At 44.4% G+C, this 24,715-nt stretch overlaps 1 protein-coding gene across 1 annotated transcript in view; it reads left to right on the forward strand.

Moving 5' to 3' along the window:
• The first annotated feature begins 2,971 nt into the window (after positions 1-2,971).
• The window catches only part of USP49 (ubiquitin specific peptidase 49), a 29,878-nt gene continuing 8,134 nt past the window's right edge, over positions 2,972-24,715 (forward strand). Inside the window, exons 1-3 of the mRNA XM_068419138.1 lie at positions 2,972-3,044; positions 20,915-21,059; positions 21,926-23,336. Of these exons, the coding sequence (XP_068275239.1) occupies positions 21,954-23,336 (1,383 nt within the window). The 5' untranslated portion in view covers positions 2,972-3,044; positions 20,915-21,059; positions 21,926-21,953. The remainder of the gene's footprint in view (positions 3,045-20,914; positions 21,060-21,925; positions 23,337-24,715) is intronic.

Consider the following 24,715-nt stretch of genomic DNA (forward strand, 5'->3'; position numbering starts at 1 on the left):
GGGAAGGCTGCGTGTAGTAGCAGGGTTCCAGCTCTGCAGCCCGTGTCCCGGACAGAAAGGGCAGGTGTAGAGAAGGAGTAAGGATGGAATTAGGAAGAGAGATTTGCAAGAACAGTGGATTCCTCGTGAAGGAGCAGAGTGCATCTTGCTCTTAGATTGTTGGTTCCTTGCCAAGACATGGATCTTGAAGAGTCTGAAGAGCAAGTAAAGCAGAAGTAGATTTCTCCTAAATAGCTTTTTCTTTCTGAAGCAGTCGGGGGGGAAGGCAGCTGGTTTGTTACTTGATTTGCTTGCTGGTGGTGAACTAGTTATTTAGATACGACTTCTTTGTGCTTATCATTTATACCTGTAGGCCTAATTAATTGTTAGAGTGCCTAGAGCTTTTAGTGTGGGCATTTAATAAATTTAATCAGCACTGGGTCCAGAAAGATCTGGTTAATGAGCCATAAAAAATGGCATAATGTATCATAAGTGTGTTAGAAATTCCAACATGCTGAATTTTTGCAACTCTTAGCTCAAGTTCATGACATATGCGCTGACTTCAGTGGGACTATTAATTTGCAGTGATGAAAATTCAGTGAGAATCTGACCTGCTGTCGTTGCACATAGTTAAGTGTGGCTGGGAAGACTTATGAAAACAAACTCTAGTCTTTGTAGGAATACCTATTTCTGTCCTGTTTCCCTTTTTAAGTCTTAAGGTTAAAACAAAAATACCTTTTAATGACCAGATTAATCATGCTGAATGTTGCTAATGCTTTATTAATTCCCGAAAGATGCGTCTTTGTAACCAGAGATGTCAAAACTCTGGTCACGTGTCTTAAAAACATAGAATGTGCGGCGGAATCTCTGGGGACTTGTGCTCTTATTAACACATTGTACTGTTTCTAGAGTAATAAAACGGGACCCCTTGAGCTGCATTCTGCCTTCAATTACACCATTACAGCCATTGACGTCAGTAGGTTCCCGCGTGTGTAAGGATGGGTAGGATTTAGCCCTTTATGTCTTAGCAAAAACATCTGTTGCTGTAACTGCGTTCTGTGAACACGGGGATCGGCTGCCCCACGTCAGGGGCTGCTTTTGCTCTGGGGCTTTTTACTTTCTTGATAGACAAAACGACTGTTTTTCAATCTTATTAGCTGCAGTAATCCTCCTCGTTCTGCCCCCTCCAGCATCAGTATGGCAGGTTAACGTGGCGTCGAACATGCTAGTCTGCATCTTAACAAGTCTTCAGGGGGCATTCAATTGTGTTACATTAATGGATTGAGCCAGTGTAATTGAAAACCACCCTAATTTTGCCTGTCAAGGCATGGTCTGGAAGGTTGTTTTCTTGTTGCCCCCCAGTGTTTTCTCAGAGAATGCAAGATCTAGGGGGAGAGGCCGCCAAGCTGTAGTCCTGTACCACTGTGGATCCTTTTTTTCTGCTGCTGCACCTCTCAGATATTACTGGCGGTGTTGTTGCTTTCTGTGAGTTGAAGCCTGACCTAGAGGGGACTGAGGATCTTGGGGACGTGGGTCTCACCCTTGCATCGTTATAGCTTTCCCCCTCCTAGCTCTAAGTAGAGGCTGAGTGATGTTACCAGGGTCACCAATGCTTCAGTGTCAGAGACGGAGTCCAAGTCTCACTGTCACCCTGGGGCTGCTGTGGGCTTTTGTTCTGTTCTGTGGTGTTTTCTATGAGGAAGTACGTACATAGCAGCTGCACCCTGCTAAGCTTTACAAAGAAAGTGAGGATCTAAGGGCCTCGTTAATCTTCAGTTTAAATTCTTAGCAGAGATTACAGGCTGAGGGCTCATTCCAGTGGGGAGCTGTGGAAGAGTTGAGAGGTGTGTGACACTGGATTTTTGTGCAGGTGTGGGTTCAAAAGAGAGCAGGCACTGGTCAGAAAGGGAGGGTGTAGAGAAAGGACGACAAAGCTCCCAGGAAGTGGAATTTGTGGGAAGGCTGGCTGGTGAAGGAACTCACAAAGGAGACCACGAGGCTGTGGAGCATCCTTGTGTCTTGGCAGAAGAAAGCAGGCTCCCACCTGTCGCAGTAAATTGCAGTGCTTTGCCTCAAAACTTACTGGGACAGGATGGGGGGAACACTTTGTCCCTGTGCAAAGGAACAGTGTCTGTGACACCACTGACTTGTGCTTCGTGTCATCAGTGCTGCGTGGTCCATGACTGCTTGCTTGCAGCTTTGCCCCAGCTCAGTGCTGCCCAGAGAGCAGGACTCGCAGGTCCCCAATGGTACCTCCTGCAGAGTGTGTGACCTGGGGGTTTGTGAGGGACCTCTGCCAAGGGCCACTTTGGCTTGGGGGCTTTTTTCTGTGTGCCATCAGTGCTGTCTGGCCCAGTGGGGTGCCCACCTCTGTCACCTCGGGGTCCCCCTCGTCACCTCAGGGGCCCTGTCACCTTAGGGGCCTTGTGGGGTGCCCCCTGCCTTGTCACCTCAGGGTCCCCATTGCCTCCGAGGCCCTGTGCCCCCCCCATCACCTCGGGGGCCCTGTGGGGTATCTCCCACCCCACACAGCCACCTCAGGGGCCCCGCGGGAAGGCGCCACCTCCCGCGCTGCCCCTTTAAGAGTCTCTTTGTCTCCGAAACATCCTTATTTACCCTCCTGTGACTCAACCAAACTTCAGCCTGGGATTCACAAAGCCCGGTACGTCACCGTGCGGGGCCGGGCCCGCGCGGTCCCCGCCCCTCGGCGCTGCCCTCCCGCTACTCCACCGTAAGCCATTGAAGAGCTCTCCCTAGCGGCTACGCAGAGCTCGTAAGCTCCGCCAGAGCTCTCGTTGCCGCGGCGTAGACTGCGCAAACGACGTCCGTCGGTACGCCAGCCGCACCGTTAGCGCCAGGCTCCGCTCTACGGAATTGGCGTAAGCAGCGGCGCTGAAGCCGTAGCGGGGCGAGGGGGCGGGCAAGAGCGCTGTGTGGCGTGCGGTCCAGCCAATGGCGGCGCGGGGCGGGGCGCGGCGGGTGGCCAATGGGCGGGGAGAGGGCGTGGCCGGCGGCCGTTCGGGTGTCTCGCGCTGGGTGACAGCTCGCGCGTGCTGATGATGGCGGTAAATAAAGGGGCCGTTGCGGGGGGGGGGGGGGGGCGGGAGGCCGCGACCCCCCCTGGGGGCGGAGGGGGGCAGAGGGGCGGGAGGCTGAGGGGGGGGCACCCCACTGTGAGGAGGGTGCTGAGGGGTCCTTGGTGCCCCCCCCACGCCCACCAATTGCGGGGGGGGGCCTTTCAGGGGGCGCGGGGGGGGCTGAGGCGGACCCCGACCCCCCGGCGGCCGCCGCCGCCTTTGTCTGCGGGCGGGAGCCCCGCGCCGGCCTCGGCGGCTCCGCAACTTTCCCTTTGTTGAGGCGCGGGGGCCGCGGGAGCGCACCCCCCCCAACCTCCACACACCCCCCCCTCACCCCCCAGCCCCCGGGACCGGCCCCTCTCGGCGGGGCCCTCACCGGCCGCTCTACCGCCCCCTACCGGCTGGGGGCGGGGGGAACGGCACCGGGGTCCCGCGGTGGGTGAGTGGGTGCCGCGGGTCGTGGCCTTGCTGCCGGTGGGGAGGGGGAGAGCGCCTCAAAAAACTCCCCTGTAAACCCCTATGCTGTGTTTGGACGAGGGGGGAGAGGGCACAAAAATGGGGAAAATCGGTGCCGATTCGTATTTAAAAAAAAATAACAAAAAAAAGCTGTGGGTTTGTGTCTTCCCCACCCGCTGCAAAGGGAAAAAGCAGGAGTTAATAACGGGGGGGCTGGGGGCATCTTGGGTTGAGGTCTCTCGATTGCGGGTTCCTGCCTGAGGGAGCAAAGCGTGCTTTAAAATCACGTTTTAAACACGATCCGAAGCAGAGGGGGTCACAGCGATTTGTATCCCCTCCTGCAAGTGCTCAGATAACCAAAGATAACTGCTCACGCCTGCGAGCCCCTACAAACGGGAGCCAATTTTAGAAAAGCTGCTAATTTTAGGAAACGTGCCTGCTAATTGTGTTAACGTGCGCTCGTATGTAGGAAGCAGCGGCATGATCTGTGTGTCAAAACAGCTCCTGATCTCCAGGTACAGTCAGCGGGGGAATATTGGCAGCCGTGGTGAAAGCACCGAGTTATTTTGAAATATATAAAGGGGGGGAAAAAGCGTCGTTACTTTTCGGAGCTACACTTGTAATCAGGGAAAGATACTGCGAGCTCTTGAAGTTGCTGCGCTCGTCTTGTGTGAAATGTTGCAAAATTTGGTGCTTTTATATACTGCTGCTTCAGAGAAGATGCTCGCTGGAACCTGAGGAGCGTGCGGTGAAAGATGTGATAGGCGCTGCTGGTTCCTCAGCCCAGGCAAAACTCTCCTTGACTTCGGTGGGAGCTTCTCCTGAAGTGGTACCAACTGTTCTCGTGCAAAGGCAAAGCAAAAAATAGGGACCAGATTGAAAGGGATGGTAGGGAGGTGGGAGTGGAAGCAAGAATAAGGTGATGAGGAAGGGGGCTGTTGGTGGAGAGATCTGAGCTGCTCCTCGAGAAAAGGAAACACGCGGCTGGGACGTGAGAATGAGGACAGGAGGAAGAGCTGCAGGAGCTGGGAGGGTGAGAGCAGGGAAATCGGTGGAATTGTGAATGTAAAAACTCTCTGTGCGTGTGAACGCTGTGGATTAAACTTGCCCTTGGATTAAACAAGTGTCCGTCTAACAGAAGTGGCTGGAGTTGCACCCTGTCTCCAGCCGGCAGGAACTGCACTGCTGGGCTTCGTGCTGAATTTCTGCTGCTCTGCCTTTAGCTGCTACACAGCTTGCTGTTGTTTTACAATCCTCAAATGAGTTGGTATGGCTTAAAAAAAAAAAAAGAGGAGGGCAGCAAAAGCATTTGGTGTTGTTTTTAATTGCTTTGAAAATATTCTAGGTGCAAATATTTGAAAATTATGTGCCACACATGAGCAGCATTTGATGTCTCTGAGCTAGGCGTGCTTTCAAACACGAGGCTGCAAACGGTAAACGCTTGTTTATTTTTCCCCTAATCATTCTTCCTATTAATATGAGCTGACTTCAAGTGAAAATGGTGTTTTGAAGTTGGCAGCTTTTCAGGTCTGGAATAGTTCTCGGTCTTGTGCAAGTTCGGTTTGTTACAAAGAATTTTGCTTATTCAGGAGCAGGGCTTAACAATAGTCACATATGCAACGGTTTATAGAGTGTTACAGCTAGTTAAGTCAAAATTGGGGATTTATTTAGCTGTTGTGTGTCCAAAGATCGTTAGTAAAGAATCTGTCGCCGCAGTTTCTGTGGAGACTCAGGCTGCATGTGGTACAAAGCCCTGTGCTTGACAAGACACGCTGGAGGCCTGTAAGGATGGAGAAATTGTGAATAAGCCTCATGTGCTGCAGCTTGGAAACTGAACCAGCGCTTGGTCTGATTAGTATTTGGATTGGTAAACTCGAAGGGAACAGCAAAGCGTCTCTCTCTCGTGTGTTGTGCTGTTAATCACAGGAATACTGGTGACGGGGAAAAAAAAAAGGGCACGTTTAGCTTGGTGTGTCGCCTCTCTGCGTCTGGTGTGAAAGCCCTGAGTGCAGTTTCTTGCTGCAGTGGATTTCTTGTCACTAAATGTAATCCTTCGCATGGGGTTTGCTTGTTTGCAGCTCTCTGTCCACATCAGGCGTTGCAGGTTGTGTTCTTCAGCGCTAAAACACGCTTGCTTGTTAATTGGGTTTTTTTAAAAGTAGTTATTGTTCTGTCTCAGCACCTAAGAACGAGCGACAAGAAGCACTTTCTCTAGTGGCAAAGGGGGTATAAATTATGGAATATGTCTTTTAAGATCCTATTTTTATTGGCGCTTTTTTTTTCTTTTGTTAGCTATTTTTATACTGAAATTTCTTAGGACTTCTGCTGGGACTCATGAAGTGAAATTTAGTGTTTTTTCAGCCCTTAGAAGCTGTTAGTGGATAGATTTAGAATAGCTAACAAATGGAAATACTATGAAATTCAGCTTCTCTCTTACAAGGTGTGCGTGAATTCTTTCTCATGCATTTTGCTTTTGGGAAGTGTGAAGGGTTTTCTGAAGTTGACCTCAGCTCTGAGTCAAAACAAAAGTAAGTTTTTTGTTTTAAAATCGTTCGTTAGAAATTAATAGAGAGAACTAAGATGTTTGACAACTTGGCCTGTAACTGCGTGCAGCAATTCCAATCGAATGGGGGAAGACGAAGCTGGGGGGGGCCCAGCCACAGCTCGCTCTGACCTGCGTGGTGGGACCTGCTCCGAAAGATCCCCCCGATTCCTTGTTTTCTGCGCAGGAATCCTCTCCAGCGGGTGGGAGACACTGGCAGTTTTTCACTTTGTTTAACAACCTTTGTGGTTTTCATCTTGAATATTTCATCAAGGGTTGGTTTTGTTGTTGTTTTTTTTTTTTTTTCCTCTGGGGAGTGAAACCTTCGGAGATGTTCTTGTCTCAGCAGCCTATTGTTAATTGCTCAGTGTATAAACACTTCACCTTTCCTAAACACTTAACCACAGTGAACAGGCTGTTGAGTTGATGCGGGTAGGTTGTATAGAAAAATGCACCCCCCTCCCTTCAACACCAGTGAATGGAAGACCATCCTCGTTAGCATGAAACCCTTAACGAATCATTGCTTTGGAGTGTACTAAGCCAATTCAACACATTGTTTAGCAGAAAGCACTACCATTTTAAAATCTGATTTATAGATCAGAATGTCTCGGTTGTTCGTTCATATCTCCGTGTGTACCGACGCTAACGCTCTTCACTTTTGTTTTTATTAGACTTTAGATCAAAGATGGCTCATGCGAGGCTGTTAAGTCGTATGTGGCTTGCGAGCTGTTGAATTACAGCCCCAGCATGCGGGCTTCATCACGTAACTGGCAGCAGAGCTACAGAGCAGCTATAACACAGCACTGAAACAAAAAAAATTAATGGGGGAGTGAAGGGAGAGAAGGTAAAAATGGACATGGAGATTCTGTCCTTTGCCAGTGTCGTAGGGAAATAATTTCTAAGTGGTCTCAAGCTAGTTATCTGTATATTTGCAGTAATTCATCTCAGAGTGTATTGAGGAAAATGCAAATTAAACTGTGCGCTCTTACACTGCATTCTGCTGGTTTCGAAGGGAAAAAAAAAACCTTTGCTGTTTGCTACCATGGTAGGAAGTGAGAGTCTTTAGCGGACATAGGATAGGTAGAAAAAATAAACTTGTCTGCTTTGTGCTGAGTGTTGTTAATTAGCTTTTTGCTTTATCAGATGGTAACGAGTGCACGTTAACTATTACACCTCCAATACGTTACAAAGATCAGTATGAAATCTCTCAGAAAACGGCAAACGTTGGGGCATACCTTGGGATTTTTTTAAAGAAGGCTCACCAGAGAAGTTCCTTTAATTAGGTAATTATAATGTAATTCACTGAGAAGTCTGTCCTCTTAAGAACTTTACTGAGAAAGTAGAAGAAAAATACAGGCAGCTATGTGAAACCCAGCAGCTCTTTCCCTCGTTCCTCCCCGCGGTGCGCACGCTCGCTTTCTTGTCTCGCCGCGGTGTAATTCAGCCGCATTTTCAAATGAAGACAGAAAACTGGAGTACGTGGATCTGACAGCTCAAAGTTGGTATGAGTGCATTTGAAATGGATCTCGTGTAACGTGTCAGTCGTGACGAATGTACTCTTTTAAAAAAACCTTCTGACTAAGGAGATGCTTCTCTGTGTTTTGTAACTTTGCTAACTGAAACGCAAAAGGGTGCTTTAGCCCAAGCGAAAACCTGTAGGAATCCCTACAGAAAGCTGGAATTACTAAATAACATGCTCCATTTGGGTCTTTAAAAGCAAATAATAGCTTGATCTATTATAGTATACCTCAGTGTGTTGTATATATCGTGAAAACTTTTACACTCAACCTCTAACCAAGCGCACTGAAAAAGAAACTTTTTTTCCCCCTCTGGGTGAAGCCAGTGGCAGTTTTAAAAGAACCAATTTAATGGAGAAAAGCTTTAGTGCATTTATGTTCTTTTCAGGCTTTTCAGTCAAACCATGGAAGATCAAGTCAAGAGTTATGGGCCACAGCTGTGTTCCTCCATTGAGACCTTCTATAGGACATCAGCTGAGCTGATTAAGAAATGGTGACCACAGCTCCATTCCCTTATTCACTCTGAAAGGCAAATCCGTCCACTTGATTGAGAAGCATTGCCTTGCAACCATATTTTCCCATTCGCTTTCAGTGGGCGGCTTAGATTTGATTAAGAAATACTGTCCTATAATTACATTCCGTCCCTCTCTCTCATGCTATGAAAAGCCTCTGAGGACAATTCGAGGTTTTGAACTTTAAATGAAAACGGTACGGAAGGAGGGTCTTTGCAGCCTGGCTAGGTGGGTATGCAGATGAAGTGATAAGTAGCTTTTAGCTGGAAATACTAAAAGAGTATCCTAAGAAGGGCAGTCAGTGCTGGCTTGTGTTTCTGTACTGCTACAGCTTTGTTCCCCGCTTTCCCGGGAGGGATCAGCGTCCCCAAACCTGACTCCATTCCAATAAGTTGGTGACAAATGTGCTTTCCTTTTCTTCAAACAGCAGAAGTGTATTTTATATTAAACTCTTCCTTCCTTTTGGTGTGATGGGACCTGGGTTGTCTCCTGCCTGGTGCTGCAGCTAACTTTACCCACTAATTTTAGATAGTTTAGAATTCCACATTATGTTGTATATTAAATGTGTTCCAGCTGAATAACAAGTGCCTTGTGTATGAAGAAAATGAGAGAGATTTGTGGCTGCCTTCTAGCTTGAGCATTATCTGCATAAATATTGAACTGTAGTCTATCAGAACAAATAATTTTTTCATACACTAAACTTTAGCAAACACAGTTCGGCATGAATGCCTCCCCTCCCGCCCCTGCAGATTTGTGTGACTCCGTCACATGAGGAGCTAACGTCTTTATTGACTAATTAGGGTTTGCATTTGTGTTGACTGTGGGGTTTTTATACTTGACAATAGTTCATGGGTTTTCTGGGTGGAGGGAGAGATCTGAGGATTGATTTAAACAGACCGTGTGTCCGTACATTTGTGTGTGTGCGTGTATCTACAGATGTATCCCTAGGACTGGACAACGCGATCTGCTTTTGGATGCTTTAGGGGTTTTCCAATGATTAACAACCAGTGAAAAGTGATATGTTCTAATCTGGAGATTGCAGCTCGCTTAGTATGAGCCAGAGGGGTACTTAACGATGAATTAACTGAAACTTGTGTTTTCTGTTACTTAAAAAGAAAACCCTGTTTTCTGATGGGGATGTAGCTCAGTGGCTGGCTGCTTAGGCTGGGAGCCCCAAGATCTGCTGTCCAGGTGCAACCAAACCATATCATTTTGGCATCACACTCTCGGAGAAGTGATGCCTCCAGCTCTTCCATCCAGTGACCATCGTTAGTAGTTACAGAGGGGGTTTATTTTCACTTCTTAGGGGAAGCTGCTTCTCTCCTCGTTGTCCCATCCATGCCTCCTCTCATGGAAACGTAGAAGGCAAAAGCAATGAATTAAAGCAGCTCGTTGGACCAAGCTGTCTGACCTCTAATTAAATGGAGAGAGTGATGGCTAAATATCTCCATCCTCTGCCGAGATACAAAAGTATGGGGATAGGCTGCTCCTCGCTTTCCGTACGAATGCTGCCGAAGGGAATGTCAGGAGGAGGAGGACGTTGAACGGGTGACTCTTTAGATACCAGCTTAGTGGCTTCTTCCACGTTACTTTGTTGGTGTGTAGTGAAACCGTTTGCAGATGGCATGGAAATTTGTGGTGTCGTATTTGGAATATTTCATATTTCCTGTAAAAACAAGCCATGCTAAAATGTATGCTTGATGTCCTCAGTAGAGAGGAGTTGTTAGCTGGTTGCGGCACAGGAGAGCTTCACTGCCCATCTCTGGAGACTCGGTCGTATCTTCTGCAGCTGGAGAAATGTAACGGGAACAGAAGCGCCCGTGCGAAGGAGCAGGTTGAGCTGGATAGTTATTTCTCTCCAAGGAGAACAATGTTTTTTTTATGTGCTTAAAAACCACACAAACATCAAAAACATGTTTTAATTTTAAGGACAAGTATTCTAGACTTAGAACAGTATTAATTATTCTCAAAAATCCATGTAAAACTCTGCTGTTCTATTTTTTTTTTTAAAGTTAAATCAGCGAACTGTTTATTCACCAAAGTTGTGAGAAAGAGCCCTTAGCTTGGATTTAATGATGTTTAATCATTCTTTCAAAAATACAAAGGAGGTACTAAAAGCTGTTCAGCTAAGCTTTAAAGAACTAACAGCTATAACTCAGATTCAAAAGTGATTTAGTTCCAGAGGTAAGTCTATAATCCTACCAGTCATGAGTTAATCTGTCATCGGACTAAGACTGGAAGCAAATCTATTTAACTAAGAATAGTTAATTCACCTGAATGAGAGCAAGGATGAAGATCCTTCTCAAAAAATTTTAAGAAAATGTAATATTCACGATAGAGAGTGAAAAGAGCGAGTGTTTTTCAAAGGCAGACTGAAAAATTCTGCTTTGAAATTTGCACTGCTCTTTTTTTTTTAACTTTTCAGGATGGTTCGTTAGCATGGCTGCCCAACCTGCTGTTTTGGACACTGTGGAAATGAGTGAGTTAGTGAATAAGGAAGATAAAATCCTGTTTATTATAAAACTGGAAGGTTTTAAGAACAACTTTTTGAGGCACAGAATTGTGACATCAAAACCAAATTCATCTCTCCCTCTTTCCTTGTCCTGTTGTCGTTTCATCTCAAGACAAATTGATGTGATGAACTCTAACCTCTTGGTAGGATAATTTATTAAAATAACAGATGCTATAGAATCGGGCCTCAGCTGATCTTCAGTTCTTAAACAAGATTAACAATCTGATACTTTGCAAATAGGGTTCCCGTTTCCTACCTCGTTGTGTTACACCAACGCGTTGTGGTGAGGACAAAGGCACTACTCTGATATTGCCTGTAATTTATAGAAAAGGATTTCAGCCAGAACAGGATTCGTAATATGCAAATTAGGAATAATTCCATCAGGAATCAGGGGGGGAAAAAGTGCATTTGAGCAAGTGAAATTGTTCCTTATGTACCAGAAAATAGAGGCTCAAACCTTGTGTGTCAGCTGGCAGGCTGAATGGAGGGAAGGCTGAGACTGAAAATACACTTAGTTTTATTAATGCCACTTTAGGTCTCCTTTTGCACGCCGAGGAAGAGGAGGCTTTGCTGTATAGGGTTTTTTTTTTCCAAGCATGAAACAGGGACATCAGTTGAGCAGAGCAAGAGGACGTGTAAATCTCTCTGTCTAATTCTTTGTTGACAAGAAAACGGAGAAGACCTTGGTGGAACCCAGCGGTCCAAGTGAAGGCTGGGTCAGATAATTTGTGGTTTATAGAGCTGAGGATGCGGCAGCACCCTCCCGTACAGGGATGTGGGAATGCTTGTGGGTGCTATACAAATAAATGCTGCATCTTGGGCTGTTTGTGTTCTGTTGGTTAAACAAATAAAAAAACAGAAGTCCTTGCTGCGTTTGGATAAATCGGTCACTCTGATTGACTCTACCGGTTAATAGTATTTATTAAAACCTATAGAAAATTTCCTAGCTGCTGATATTTCGCCCGCTCGGGGTTTTAAAAGACCTAAGAGTAGTTGATTGGCAAGTGAAGGAAAAGAAAATGATGGAGAGGTGTGTCGAAACCCTTCGTTATTTTCATCTTGTTGCAATCTCTGCTCCTCAAACATACCGAAGGCACCTTTCCTGCTTCAAACACAGCAAAATGTGACTGTGGAATATCGTACTTATATTTAATACTATTTGCCTATTCATTATGGCCGTGAAGATAATAAGGCACAGCCCGCTGCGGTTGTCTTGTTCTTTATTGCTTCAGTAGACGGCACTGACATGTTCGTTTGACTGATTGCTTTGTGTGTTGTATCAGCTGTGATGTTGGTTTAGATTAGTTAATAGTCTGTCTTAAGATTTTGCCAAGATGAATATGAATTAAAATGGGGGAGGAAGAACAGCAGAGGACTACCCCTAACTTACCAAGTATTCACTCTCTGCTATAATCCGTCTTTGTGTCTATCACAAAGAGATTCTCGAAGAGGCTCTTAGGCTGCCGCTGAATGCCAGGGCTGGTAGATTGATCTCTGCTGCAGCCGTCAGTTTTGTGTGCGTGAGCAGCAGCGAGAGGATTCTCTGGCGTGCCGGAGCTAGAAAACTTCACCTCGTACCTCTGTGGTGAAGGGCTTTGGGTTCGTTTTGTTAAAATTGCATGTTTTTGCAAATGATGGGGGAACGGAGCAAGGTGCTGTGTGTCAAAACGCAACCGGTTCTGACCTTGCTGATGAAGCTCTTTGCCAGTAGCGGAAAGTTATGTTTAATTTTGTTGATGTTATGATGAAGGTGGGTGGAAATTGCGTAGAATTTTCCCCGTCAAAGGTTGAGTGTGTGTTTTTTAATATTTTTAATGTACAATGTCTGAACTGTTGCTGTGAACCTCAACTCTGAATGTATTGTTTACGTGCCAATTGGTGATAAATGTGATATACACTGAATGTGAAAAATGGTGTTTAAAGAGCGTGGGCCAAGGAAATGATGCTTTCTGCACTCAGAAAAATGTAGCTTTTTTGGCTGCATTGTAGTAGGCCACGATTAAACAGAATAATAAGGTAGGGAAAGTGGAGACACAAGAGAATGGCTGTTTATCTCCTCTATTCCTGCTTTGTTAGGCCACGTTGCAACATAACGTGGCTTGTTTTGTTTAACTTGGACCTTGTTAATTATTCTTAAACTGCCTTGTTCGCTTGTGCAGGTCCTGACCCACAAGCACAGGAGCACGTACTCTGTCCCTTTGAGCAGGCTCACTAAACTCGAATACTTGCCGAACTGGGCAGTTGTAAGTGTGAAAGGAAGCGAAAAGAATCAGTTTTGGTGTGAATCCAGTCTGGGGATGGCGGGGCATTAAAAAAGTGAATTGCCAAATAGTGAAAATCGATGTAGCTCTTGACGTGGAGTCAGCGCCGCTCATTTTGTATCTGTTAAAGCTCTGTCTGCTCTGGCAGAGAGGTTTTTCAGGAGCAATGTTCGGGGCAAACGTGTAGAAAACTTGAAGACGCTACGGCGTGTCACTGTGGTGGTGTCACAATTATGGAAACAGAATTGGTTGGGAATTCATGGATTCTATAAAGCTGGTCGCTTGAGTCATAAAGTGAAATTATTACTTTATATTGGACTGTTAGCATCTACTTCAGGCTGTTCTAATGCAAAACGCTTTTCCATGTTTGATTCTGATAATTCAAATTGTGTGTATTTGCTATAATTGCTTCAGGCTTCTACAGATGTAAGTACCAGTGGAATTACTGCGTTGGCCCTTTCCCTTTCGGACTGGTTCACTAGGACTAGAGGAAATACTGTGGATTGTTTTAATGCAGAGTGCCTCTTTTATACGGTGTATCCGTCTCGTGTTTCCCAGCTTATTAATGCTTCAAAAAGCCAAACCAAAAATAAAACCTCAGAAGCCCATGAAAAGAAAGGGGAGGGGGGGATTTTATGTGTTGCAATAAATGAAGAAACATTAACTTCTAGAAAGCCATGAACTAAGAGGTATATAGCATTTTAATAACGCTTTTTAACATCCAGGGCCATTATACAGTAAATTCCTGCATTTTCAGTGAACTGTAGGACGTGTATCTTTTTTGTTTGTTTGTTTTACAGTGACCCTAAAGAATAAATAGTGTTGTTTCTATTACACATTGAAAAGCTGTTCTTAAAGCTAGGGTCAAAAGGTGAAAATTGAAAATACAGGTAGCTGGGGGCTTTACCTGAGGTTTTCGTCACTTATTTTTATTCATCTCTTGCTCTTAGGTGAGAAACAGTGTGAGTTTGGCTTAATAAGAACATTCATACTTCATCTTTAAAATATTTTAAATTTTAAAAGCTTCCAAGTTTAAACTTGCATGGCTGGAGAATTTGAATGGCAGTGTAAATAATAGAATAGCTAGTTTCTAAGGAGGGCTGTATTAAAACGCTTTGTGAACTGAAGAAATTCACCTTCTCTTTGCCTCTCCATGATTATTTTCAAACCATGAACTGCCAGATCCATTCCTAGCGAGTGCTGAACTGTCTCTAGTTTAAGAGGATCTTCCTTGGGAAGGAATGTGGATAGAAGACACATGCACATTTGCAACTATTTGTTGGCCTGTATAAACCATGAATTACTGCTCTTTGAGGACGCAGGCAGTGTGAAGTCGTTGGTTTTAGTCATAAATTTATTCTAACCAAACAAAAGGAGTTTGGTGGGTTTTTTCTGACTTCTTAGAGTTTGCCAGCAAGCCTCTGTGGTAAGGAGAGTGTCTATCTGCAGAAAGGCTGTTTTGGGTAGCACAGCTAAACCAGTTCACCAAGCACAATAAGTAGTAACAGCAAAAAAAGGCAGGATAAGGTTATTTTATCTGCTCCAGGCATTGACTAGCTCTAGCAATAGGGACTGGGGAACATTTCATGTTCTTTTCAGTCTTGATTAGTATAGATGGGTTAACAGCACAGTTCAGTTTACGTGAGGTCTTAGATTTAAGTACACTGGTCATATTTAAAACAATCTCGGAGACATTAAAACTTTTTTCTAAAGTACTCAAAATTCCAGCGTTTTAGGAAAAAGAGAATGTTTTTTCATCCTTGCTCCCTCCTTGGGATGAGCACTGAATTCAGCTTTAGCAATTTGTCTGATCAACTTGGTGGTGGATTGTTAACAAATAATACCTGTAAATATTTTTTATATCTATCTATCTATCTATCTTGTCTCCCTCTCTCTCTCTCTCTCTCTCTCTCCCTCCTACTTGTAGCTGCCTGGTGTTTGACTGGTTTTGTGTCGGGTGCATTGTGGTAGTGGGATCTTAGCATCTCTGATTTGGTAGGGTTGGGCCATTTACATCTGTCAGCTGATGCAAAACACGAAGCAAATGCTTCTCTTCTCACAGTTATCCCCCTAAATCTGTGTGAACTGAACTGCGTAGGGAGGATGACCGGTTTGTGTGGGTGGGTTGGTGTTCGGGACAAGTTGGGGCTGCCTGGAGCCTTGTTCTTTTTGCTGTGGAGTATGAAATGTTTGAAGCTAATTATACTCAGTACATCATAGTGTCTGTGCTGTTCTTTGTACTCGGACCGATATCTACCAACTTTAGCTTCCCAAGAAGATTCAGAGAACAAAGTCCTGCAGAAGTCGCGTTTACTCCCGCTGAGGATGCCAGTGCAGGGAACAGGATTTTCTTAATCCTCGTGCTTTGGGGTTTTGGGTTTGGTTTTTGGGTTTGTTTTCTTTTTTGCAATGACTGAATATTTCTTTGAAAACTCATCCCCGAGATTCCATGTTTGAGCCTAGAGCAAATTTTTACAGCACAGTGTGAGCCCGCAGAAACAGTTAAACATTGACATAGTTATAATTAACTTCAAGGAGTTAATAAAACAGAACTCGCTGTGGAAATTGGCAGGAAAGTCACATTTTCATCAAGCTCCCTTGTGATTATAGCTTCAGAGTTGAACGGCGCGGTGGGGCATGGGGGTCCTCCAGCACTTGTACTGAAGGACTGCACCAGCTGAAGTCCTTGGAGCTTGTCGTGACTCCGGTAGGACACCAGCCACCTTCCAGGCACGTGTGGGTGGGATGTTTCAGAATTTGGCAAGCTTTGGGTTCAGGTGGAGGATTTCTGTGTTTCAGGGCTCCGGCTGGGTGAGGAGGTTGATGCTGGAGGAGTGGGCTGGCCGGGAGGGAGGTGGGATCGGTGACCACTTCTGTCACAGCTCAAGTCTCCTGTCTGTCTTTTAAGTTGTGGCTTATTCATGTACTCACAGGAGCTCTTGAATTCATTGCTTTGCTTGCCTTTTCAAAGAAACACTGAATCCTGGATCAGCTCTAACTCTCCCTCCTGTGTTTTCCCCCTTTTTTTTCCCCTTTGTCAGCTGTGTTAATTTGCCTGTAACTAACTTGATAGTATGTCACCCTGGATAGAGGGAATCCAGCAGTTGTAGGATATAAAGCAGACAGTTTTCAAGAAAATATGCTTTCAGAATAATTGAAAAAATCTCCAGGGCTATTGTCACTCTTTGGAGACGCAATTTGAAAGTCTGAAACCAGCAGGGTTTGAACTAGAGGAGTCAAGGGAGAAACCCATTCCTGCCCGGGGAAGCTGATGGCTCTTTGGAGAAAGAGAAGCAAAAAGGAGCTTCTTGCCTGTTTTCCTGGGTGTTTGCCTTGCTCTGGTTACTCAGTGAGTAGTTCTGGACCGTGGAGTGACTTTGTAAGGACAGAGGATGCGTGCTCAGGTGATGTGGTGGTGACACTCGTTTGTTCGTGCAGCGATTCCTTTTCTCTGATGGAATATCAATTACACGAGTTTTTCTGTTGGAAAAAGTGTCATTGCTAGTGGCTTTGAGAAGCAAATACAGGGTTTTGCTGTGAGTACGTACGTGGACAGCTCTTGCTAGCAGAGGGACACGAATGTCTTGAGCAGGAAATTTTTTTCACCATCTTCCGTGCAGCTCAGATTACATGTTTTCATTAGACATCTGGTTGGATAATTGGTTCCTCACAAATGGGTAAGTTAAAATAATTGGCGGAATAAAGTTTTTGAGTAGTTGTATGCATTTTTTAGATATATATTCTCCCTGATATCTCCTTATTTGCATTTTTGAGTATTTGCAGCAGGCTAGAAATTCTACTCTAGAGTCGCACGTAAAAAAAATGTTTATTGGGGGGAGAGTGGAAGGTGCTTGGTTATTTCCATCTAAGATTTTTAAACCTGTTTGATCAAATGCAGTATATTTGTGTAGGATATGTAGTTTTGATGGAAAGAATATCTAAGGATATTTTTTGCCTACACTGTTTTAAAACAAAATGAGGGAAAAAAAAAAAAGGCAAACACGCTTTATTAAATGCGGTACCAATTCCCGACGGAGCGGTGAAATGCTGCTGTGTTTCACTTTTGCCATTCCCAGGAGAGGGATGAATGAATGAAAGAATCATTCAGTCTGAGCTTCCCACCTGTCCTTAAAGATGATTTCCAGACTGCAGCTAAAGAAGTTTGTGTCAGTACTGGAGACTTATTGTTCTGGAATCAACTCTTGGACAAATGAAAGATGCATCTAGTTTCCAAGGCTAAACATCTCGCACCTTTCCTGATCCCTAAACTTTTCTTTTATTTAGAAAAAGAAAGTAGCTAGTGTCAACAGATCTGTACAGATGTCTTTAATCAGTTTCCAAATGTGTAACAATGGTACAAAGAAACATAATAAAGTCATGTGTTTTATTTTAACACTCTTTTAGGGTCAAGAGCCAAATTGTTTCTGCTGCGTTTGGTTCTTGAAGCTGTTATAGGATCTTGCCGTAAGTTTTTCCAGGATTATGAGCCGTGCAAGAAAAGAAAGTAGGGTTTGACCCAGTGTTTAAATACTATGAGTGATTTGCAAGGTGAGAATTTTTCAAATTGTCTCTAAAACATGACTGGCTAAACTAGTGTCCTTATTTTCCTTTTATTTCCTATTATTTTATTTCAGTTTTAACTCCTCTTCAGTTGTATTGCAGTGCAGCTCCACACTTGTTTTGGTACCTCTTCTCCACACAGAGCAATTAAGTTGTTCCTCCTTCCCTCTTTTCCTTCCCCCATCTCTTATCTGGAAAAGAAAGGATCTAAGTAGGTGAGAAAGGACGAGTTCATAGATATTTCTTAAAAAGAGATGTGCCTTGGTGGAAAAAAATTGTAAAACCAGGAAATAAACCTGATATACTGTGATTGCAAAGAGAAGAGTTCTGTTTGTTCATTTCCAAGACCTTAAAACATAAGGTGTTAATTCTCCATCATTAAACTCTCTTGTTGTTCATGGCTTGTCCTAGGCTGTCACGTCAGCCACATCAAGTCGTGTTCAGTCCTTGCAATATCTTAAATAGCTCCAGCCCTGTAATCTTTGCAAGGTTTGTTCTTCCCCTTGTGCAACTGTTTACAGGTTCTGACTCATCTTTGTGTTTTCCTTTAATCATTGCTTTGTAATTTTTCCTGTCAGTGTGTTCTTTTTGTTCTTGCAAGTAGGTTGTTGCGAGCTGTTTGTTTACCTAGGTAAAAGAGAGGAACAAATTTTGTTCTTAGTCTTGTGCATGTCTTTCAGTGACTCATTTAGTAGTCTGTGTGTGGGATGGCAGGGCTGAACCTGCAGACACTCCAGCTGCCTTTAGTACGTGTTGCTTGATGCAAGAGAGCCAATTTTAAATATTTTTTTTTTTTTATGGAAGGGGTCAAAAATATGAGTCAGTAACAGACATCTTGAAGAAGAAATCCTTAAGCGTGGTGCATGGCATCACCAGGTGCACAGCAAGCGAGCCGACTCTGCCTTCTCAGCTCTGACACGACAACCACGCCAATGAACAGCAGGTCTTACGTGCAGAAGTTGAAAAGACGTAGCATTTAAGTGGTTTGGGTTAAATAAACACTGTTTCTTTCTAACTTGCAGAGCAGCTGAATCACAGAATCACAGAATCAACCAGGTTGGAAGAGCCCTCTGGGCTCATTGAGTCCAACCATTGCCCTGACTCCACCATGGCAACTAGACCATGGCACTAAGTGCCATGTCCAGTCTTTTCTTAAACCCCTCCAGAGATGGTGACTCCACCCCCTCCCTGGGCAGCCCCTTCCAATGGCTAATGACCCTTGCTGAGAAGAAATGCTTCCTAATGTCCAACCTGAACCTCCCCATGCGAAGCTTGAGGCTGTGTCCTCTTGTCCTATCGCTGGTTGCCTGGGAGAAGAAGCCAACTCCCACTGCGCTACAACCTCCCTTCAGGTAGTTGTAGACTGCACTAAGGTCACCTCTGAGCTTCCTCTTCTCCAGGCTAAACACCCCCAGCTCCTTCAGCTGTTCCTCATAGGTCAGAGAATGTATATTCAATTTGCAAGGGAAGGATCCATAGATACCTGAAGAGAAACAGGTGGGGAATATCCCATGCAGCATCAAAGATGTTTTTGTGCTGAGAATCACTGAATTAAGGTGTAACAAAGCTGCTTTGTTAACTGACCAACACTGTTAAAATCTCTTTTTCAAACAGGAAATCTTGCTGGCCCACACAGGAAAGGCAAAAGCAGTTGACAAAAGGCCTGTAATTTATATACTGACAGCCTACTTCATTGTTAAACATGATTCTTTAATGCACTGTATCTGGTGTGTGATTGATTTCCTTGTAGCCTGTTACCCAGCTGAAACTAGCCACATATCAGCATTGTTTCTTTTTCCTTGGAAATTGAGGATAAATTCAGTGCTGCTTGAAAATACTCTGTCCTGAGCCCTTGCAGAGCTGGTGAGCGACTGCGCTTGGCGGCTCTTTAATCGCTCCCTAGAATATTATATTTATAAGGCCCGTTTTTTGTTACACGGTACAAATCTAGGATATGCTGGGGAAACTCAAGGGTTAAATTCCCAACACTGTCGCATATGGCAGTGAGCAGAATCACAGATGTTGATGATACAACATAATTAGTATTCTTTTATGTAAATGAAGGCTGTCAATGTTACCATAGTGTCTATACTCTTTCAAGCTGGAATCTATGCCACTTGGTCTCACCAAGGCTAGACGGGATTATTCCACAATTTTCCATCAAGACCAGAGCAGAAAAATAAAGAAGAAAGAGGGAGGGGGAAAAAAAGGTCAGGGAGGAAGGTGAGAGGCAGGTGGGAAGGGATGGTTCCAACTTGGAAGGAGGAGACCAAATCAAGCCTTTGTTTAGTGTACGATTTCCTAAAGTGCCTTCCCAGGTGCTGGGATTTGTGAGGGAATGAAGGCAGCCCAAGGAGAGGTGCAGCAGGATTTTGAATTGTTTTAAATAAATGACTCGAATGGTTGTTTAGGCACCGCAGAATCATTCTGTGGAGATGAATTCTGAAGTGGCCACTTGTGCTTTAATCTGAAGTCGAGAAGAGTTAAAGAATAGAAGAGCTTTGATTTTTCTTTAACAAATTCCACCTTTAGCAGCAGTGTCACTGGAAAAAGATAGTAATTAAAGTAAATTTGCATAATTTGGGGACAGCCAAAAGTATGTTTTCTTAGCCTGGTTAAATAGGTTTCTGCATACCAATCGAGGCAGCTGCTCAATACCTATCCTAAAGCTTTGGGAAAGCATGCCGTGGCCTTCGTTATGGTAAACTTTGCCCCTCATAAAATGATTTTTTTAACTAAATATTCTGTATTCCAGACCTGACACTCTCTGTGACATCTGTAACCACTTTGTGCCTATTATTGCTGTCCCTCCTATCACTACTTTGTAGTGTATTCAAGGACTGTAGTCGTGGGTGTGTAAGCAAGTTAATTTAATCTTTCTTGGATTATTACAACAGATATGTCTTTACAGTCTTTTCTGCCTCTGGTGAAATGCAGGTTTTTCCTATTTTTCTTTCCTATTTTTCTTTCCTATTTTGTTGCAGTTCACACTTGACAACTATTCATTACTTCATTTTTATTGTTTGAAAAATCATCTAGAAATTAAATTTAATTCAGGACAGATTTTTTTTTCTTTTTCCCTGTCTCCTCTCCCCTTCTTTCACCAAGTTACCAAAGCAGCCAAAATTAAAGTGATCACAGGAGGTGCACGTTTTTGCTCAGTTTTTTTAACTCAGATTTTTTTCTCTGCCATATGTTGGGTCATCCACTACAAAAGACTTGTGATGAAGAGGCTACATGTGATCAGCAGATTTATAGATTATCAGAAAATAAAAGCAGAAGAATGAAATTCCAGAGCGCCTCTTCCATGTGACATTTCTTAACATCTAAGTATTTGGGTTCCTAGGTGCGTTCATGCTTTGACTTCCAGACAATTCTGTTTCCTGTAATAAATGTGTTCTCTGGAGTAGCGCTTGCACTGAGGGGATTAATCGCCTTCAAAAGCAACCCTGCCAGCGTTGTTAGTTTGTGTGCATCACGAGAATATTCTATCTCTAGGGCTGTGAAGCTGTGCTGCCTTACAATGAAGACTTAAGTAGTAATTAAATTCTCGAAGAACCACCAAGACTCCTTCGGCTGAAATGGGGATGTTCCGCGCCCTGGATGCTGCGTCGCGGAGGAAAGGATGTTTAGACATGACTCCGTGAGTAGGGCGTGCGAGCGGGTCCGGGCGCTGTTTGGGTGCTCTGAGCTCTTTCCGTTGGATCAGAGTGTTGGAGGGACTGGACAAGAGAAACGGCAGCGCTGGCACGCGGTGTTTTGGTTGCTTTTGTGAAAGCTTTTTGTGCCTTCTAGTATCCCTGCTTTGATTTCTCTTCAGTGACAATATAGTTATTTAGTAAATCAGTTGCTTTTTCTGTTTACGTGTGCTCGTGCAAGCGTGTACACGTGCAGATGGTCCTTTAGGTTTACTCTAACATGGTGTTACACTTCTCATTTTTTCCCCCTGCTAATTTTTTTTAAACATTAAAACGTTTGGGAGGCTGTGGGAAATCAGAGAATTCGAGGGCGGAATGTAAATCTTACGGACTTGCAAATGCTCTGGTTATGACAATTATCTGGTATTTTTGTGGCTTCTGCGAGAAGCTGGTAACCTCAGTCTAGTTCCTGATGACATGCATTCCAATTCCAAATTCATTTTGTATGTATCAATTTCAAGAGGGCAGCTAAAGATCAAATGTGTGTGTGGACTGAATTAATCTTTTTCTCCATGGAAGCGAGCCACTCAGCTTGGGTAAGGCGTGCTGGCAGCTGTCTGGGCCACCCGTAGTAGATAGACAGTTTTATTCTGTAGACCTTGTCAATCCAATATCTTTTGCTGCTACTAAAAACTGATTGTGAAAAAAAACATGTAAAAATAATGTAGTTGGTCAAGGGAAAACTGCGGTTGGGATTGACCAGACGCGACATCTGTATTTTTACAGGTTTTTACAGCTGGTACAAAAGAGATCATTTTAAATATGTATCGTGGCTCTAAGATCCTTTTCTTTCTGTTTTTTCCCTTCCAAGGTCAAAGCAGCGAAGACTCCTGTAAGACATGGATAGATGCAAACATGTTGGGCGGCTACGACTCGCCCAGGACCACTCCATCCTGAACCCCCAGAAGTGGCACTGCGTGGACTGCCAGACAACTGAATCTATCTGGGCTTGTCTGAAGTGCTCCCACGTCGCCTGTGGGAGGTACATGGAGGAGCATGCACTTAAACACTTTGAAGAAACCAGGCATCCATTGGCAATGGAAGTTAACGATCTGTATGTTTTCTGTTACCTTTGTGAAGATTATGTCTTGAATGATAACCCGGAGGGTGACTTGAAATTGCTGAGAAGTTCTCTGTCGGCAATTAAAAGTCAAAAACATGATCCGTCAACAAGAAGTGGCAGGACGTTGCGATCGATGGCTTTGGGAGAGGCCATGTGCAGCCATCAAAGGAGCCCTCAGGGACAATCTCAGATGCTTACAGCTCTCTGGCACAGGCGCCAGTCCTTGCTTGCAAAGGCGCTGCGGACCTGGTTTGATAAGAGCTCTAGAGGCCAGCTAAAATTAAAAGAAAAGAAGCAAATGGAGGAGTTGGAGAAAAAGAAGGAGGCAGCCAGGCAGCGGCGACAGGAGATGAAGAGACAACTCCTGGAGGAGCTGGCAAACACTCCTCCGAGGAAGAGTGCAAGGCTGCTGTCTCATGTGCACAGAGAGAACTTGATTCCAAGGAAATTCAGGGAGGTGGCGACCGCTTCCCCTACCTCAAGGCAGATGCAGAGCAGCAGATTCAAACAGTTTTATTCCATCCGGCGTAAGCCTCTGATGACTCCCGGGGTAACGGGTCTAAGGAACCTGGGAAACACATGTTATATGAATTCTATTCTGCAAGTGCTAAGTCACCTCCAGAAATTTAGAGAATGTTTTCTGACACTTGATCTCTGTGAAACAGAAGAACTCTTAGCCAAAACTGTGAATGGGAAGTCTAGGATGCCTGGCAAATTGGCAAATGGGTCTGCTGCTAATGAGTCAGGGAAGACTGACAAAGTGGGATCGTACGGCACGCAGAGCTTGCCAGCTGGCTTAAACGGTGGCTCCTCGATAAGCAGGAGTTTAGAACTTATACAACCCAAGGAACCGAGTTCAAAGCACATCTCCCTCTGTCACGAATTGCACACCCTCTTCAGAGTGATGTGGTCTGGCAAGTGGGCGCTCGTGTCCCCCTTTGCCATGCTGCATTCTGTGTGGAGCCTCATCCCGGCGTTTCGAGGTTACGATCAGCAGGACGCTCAGGAATTTCTCTGCGAGTTGTTGGATAAAGTACAGCAGGAGCTGGAGTCGGAAGGCACGAAGCGCAGGATCCTCATCCCTTTCTCACAGAGGAAGCTCACCAAGCAGGTCCTCAAGGTGGTGAACACCATTTTTCATGGGCAGTTGCTTAGTCAGGTACGCAGCTGCTTTTGCACAGAAATCAATTGCAGCCATTCACACCAAGGAGCAAAGGCTCTGTCACCTGAGGAACCACTGGATAACTAAGAGAAATTGGTTAGGAGTGCCTCCCAAGAAAGAAATCTGTTGAGTTGCTGTGCAGGTTGTCAGCGTTTTCAATACTTGTCACATGTATTGTAAATTCAGTTGACCTTTGCCACTTCAGAACGAAATCTGCACAAAGGTGGAAGTTCTGAGCCCTCGGTTTTAAGTTTTTAGCATGTTTTTAAAGTGTCTTTGGAATTTGTTTTCTCTCTTCCTGGTTTTGTTTACGTGGCTGGAAAGAGTATGATGAAGGACAGAGTGGGCAGGCATCTTGTGCCATAAAGAATAAGCTGTCTGTGACAGGTTTTTTTTTTGCAGGCATTTGAAAGTCATCTTCAGATACTGAGCATGCTTAACACATGTTTCTGTAGGAGCTGAAAGTGCCTGTCTTGGTGCTTAGTCTCTTATTCTTGTGCTGTTCCCTTGTCTGAAATGTATTATTCCCCACAAGGCAGACCCTGAGAGCCCAGTGCATTTTGAAAACCCTCATTTCAGGAGAAATTAAATGTGTGCATAACTTGACACTCGAGGGTTTGCAAGATCAGACCATGAGGAGTATTATATGTGTGTGTTCTCATTGCTATTTATATCGTCCTTCTCAGTGCCACTCTTCCTAAGATGACCACTCATAAGAACTTATGTACACGTTAAAGATTAAAAGGTGTATTTTTCAAGTTAAAGCTTTTGGCTTCTCAGGGAAAGGATGCTTGAAGTCATGGTTCATTTGATTCATCTTTGTAGTGCATGAACTTCTTGTGGACTTCTTAACTAAACGTTCTTCCTTCAGTTGCATCTCTTGGCTCTGGATGATGGTGTGTTGTGGCTCGGTCAGGGTTCTAGATTCGGTGGTAGGTCTCTGTTAACAGCCTGAAGGTGTTCACAGATCAGTGTAATTTATCTGCTACTATGACTCACTATAAATAACTTGCAGAGCTATTTATTCTACTTCTGTAACCCTTGTGTACATGTACTGTATTTAATTTCAAACCCCTCTACACACAGAAGTCTTCCTTCCCTATCTGCTAGCTACGAATCCAGCTTGAAGTTTCTGGTGCCTTCAGTGGATGAAGCTGCCAGGCTGCAAGGTTGGAAGCTGGTTTCTGGTGGGTGGTTCTCACAATAACACAGATTCTGACCAGATCTGCTTTCTGCTTTTGTTACCTCCTCGTGCTCTCGCTTTCTGCCTCTGAGTTTAATTGAAAACTTTTCTGCTGTTCTTATTTATAATACTGTGGGATGACATAAGAAAATAAGTGCATCTGAAATTCGTCCTTTCGTGCTCCATTCATGAA

The sequence above is a fragment of the Nyctibius grandis genome, chromosome 27 (genome assembly GCF_013368605.1).
Source record: "Nyctibius grandis isolate bNycGra1 chromosome 27, bNycGra1.pri, whole genome shotgun sequence".
Lineage (NCBI taxonomy): Eukaryota > Metazoa > Chordata > Aves > Nyctibiiformes > Nyctibiidae > Nyctibius > Nyctibius grandis.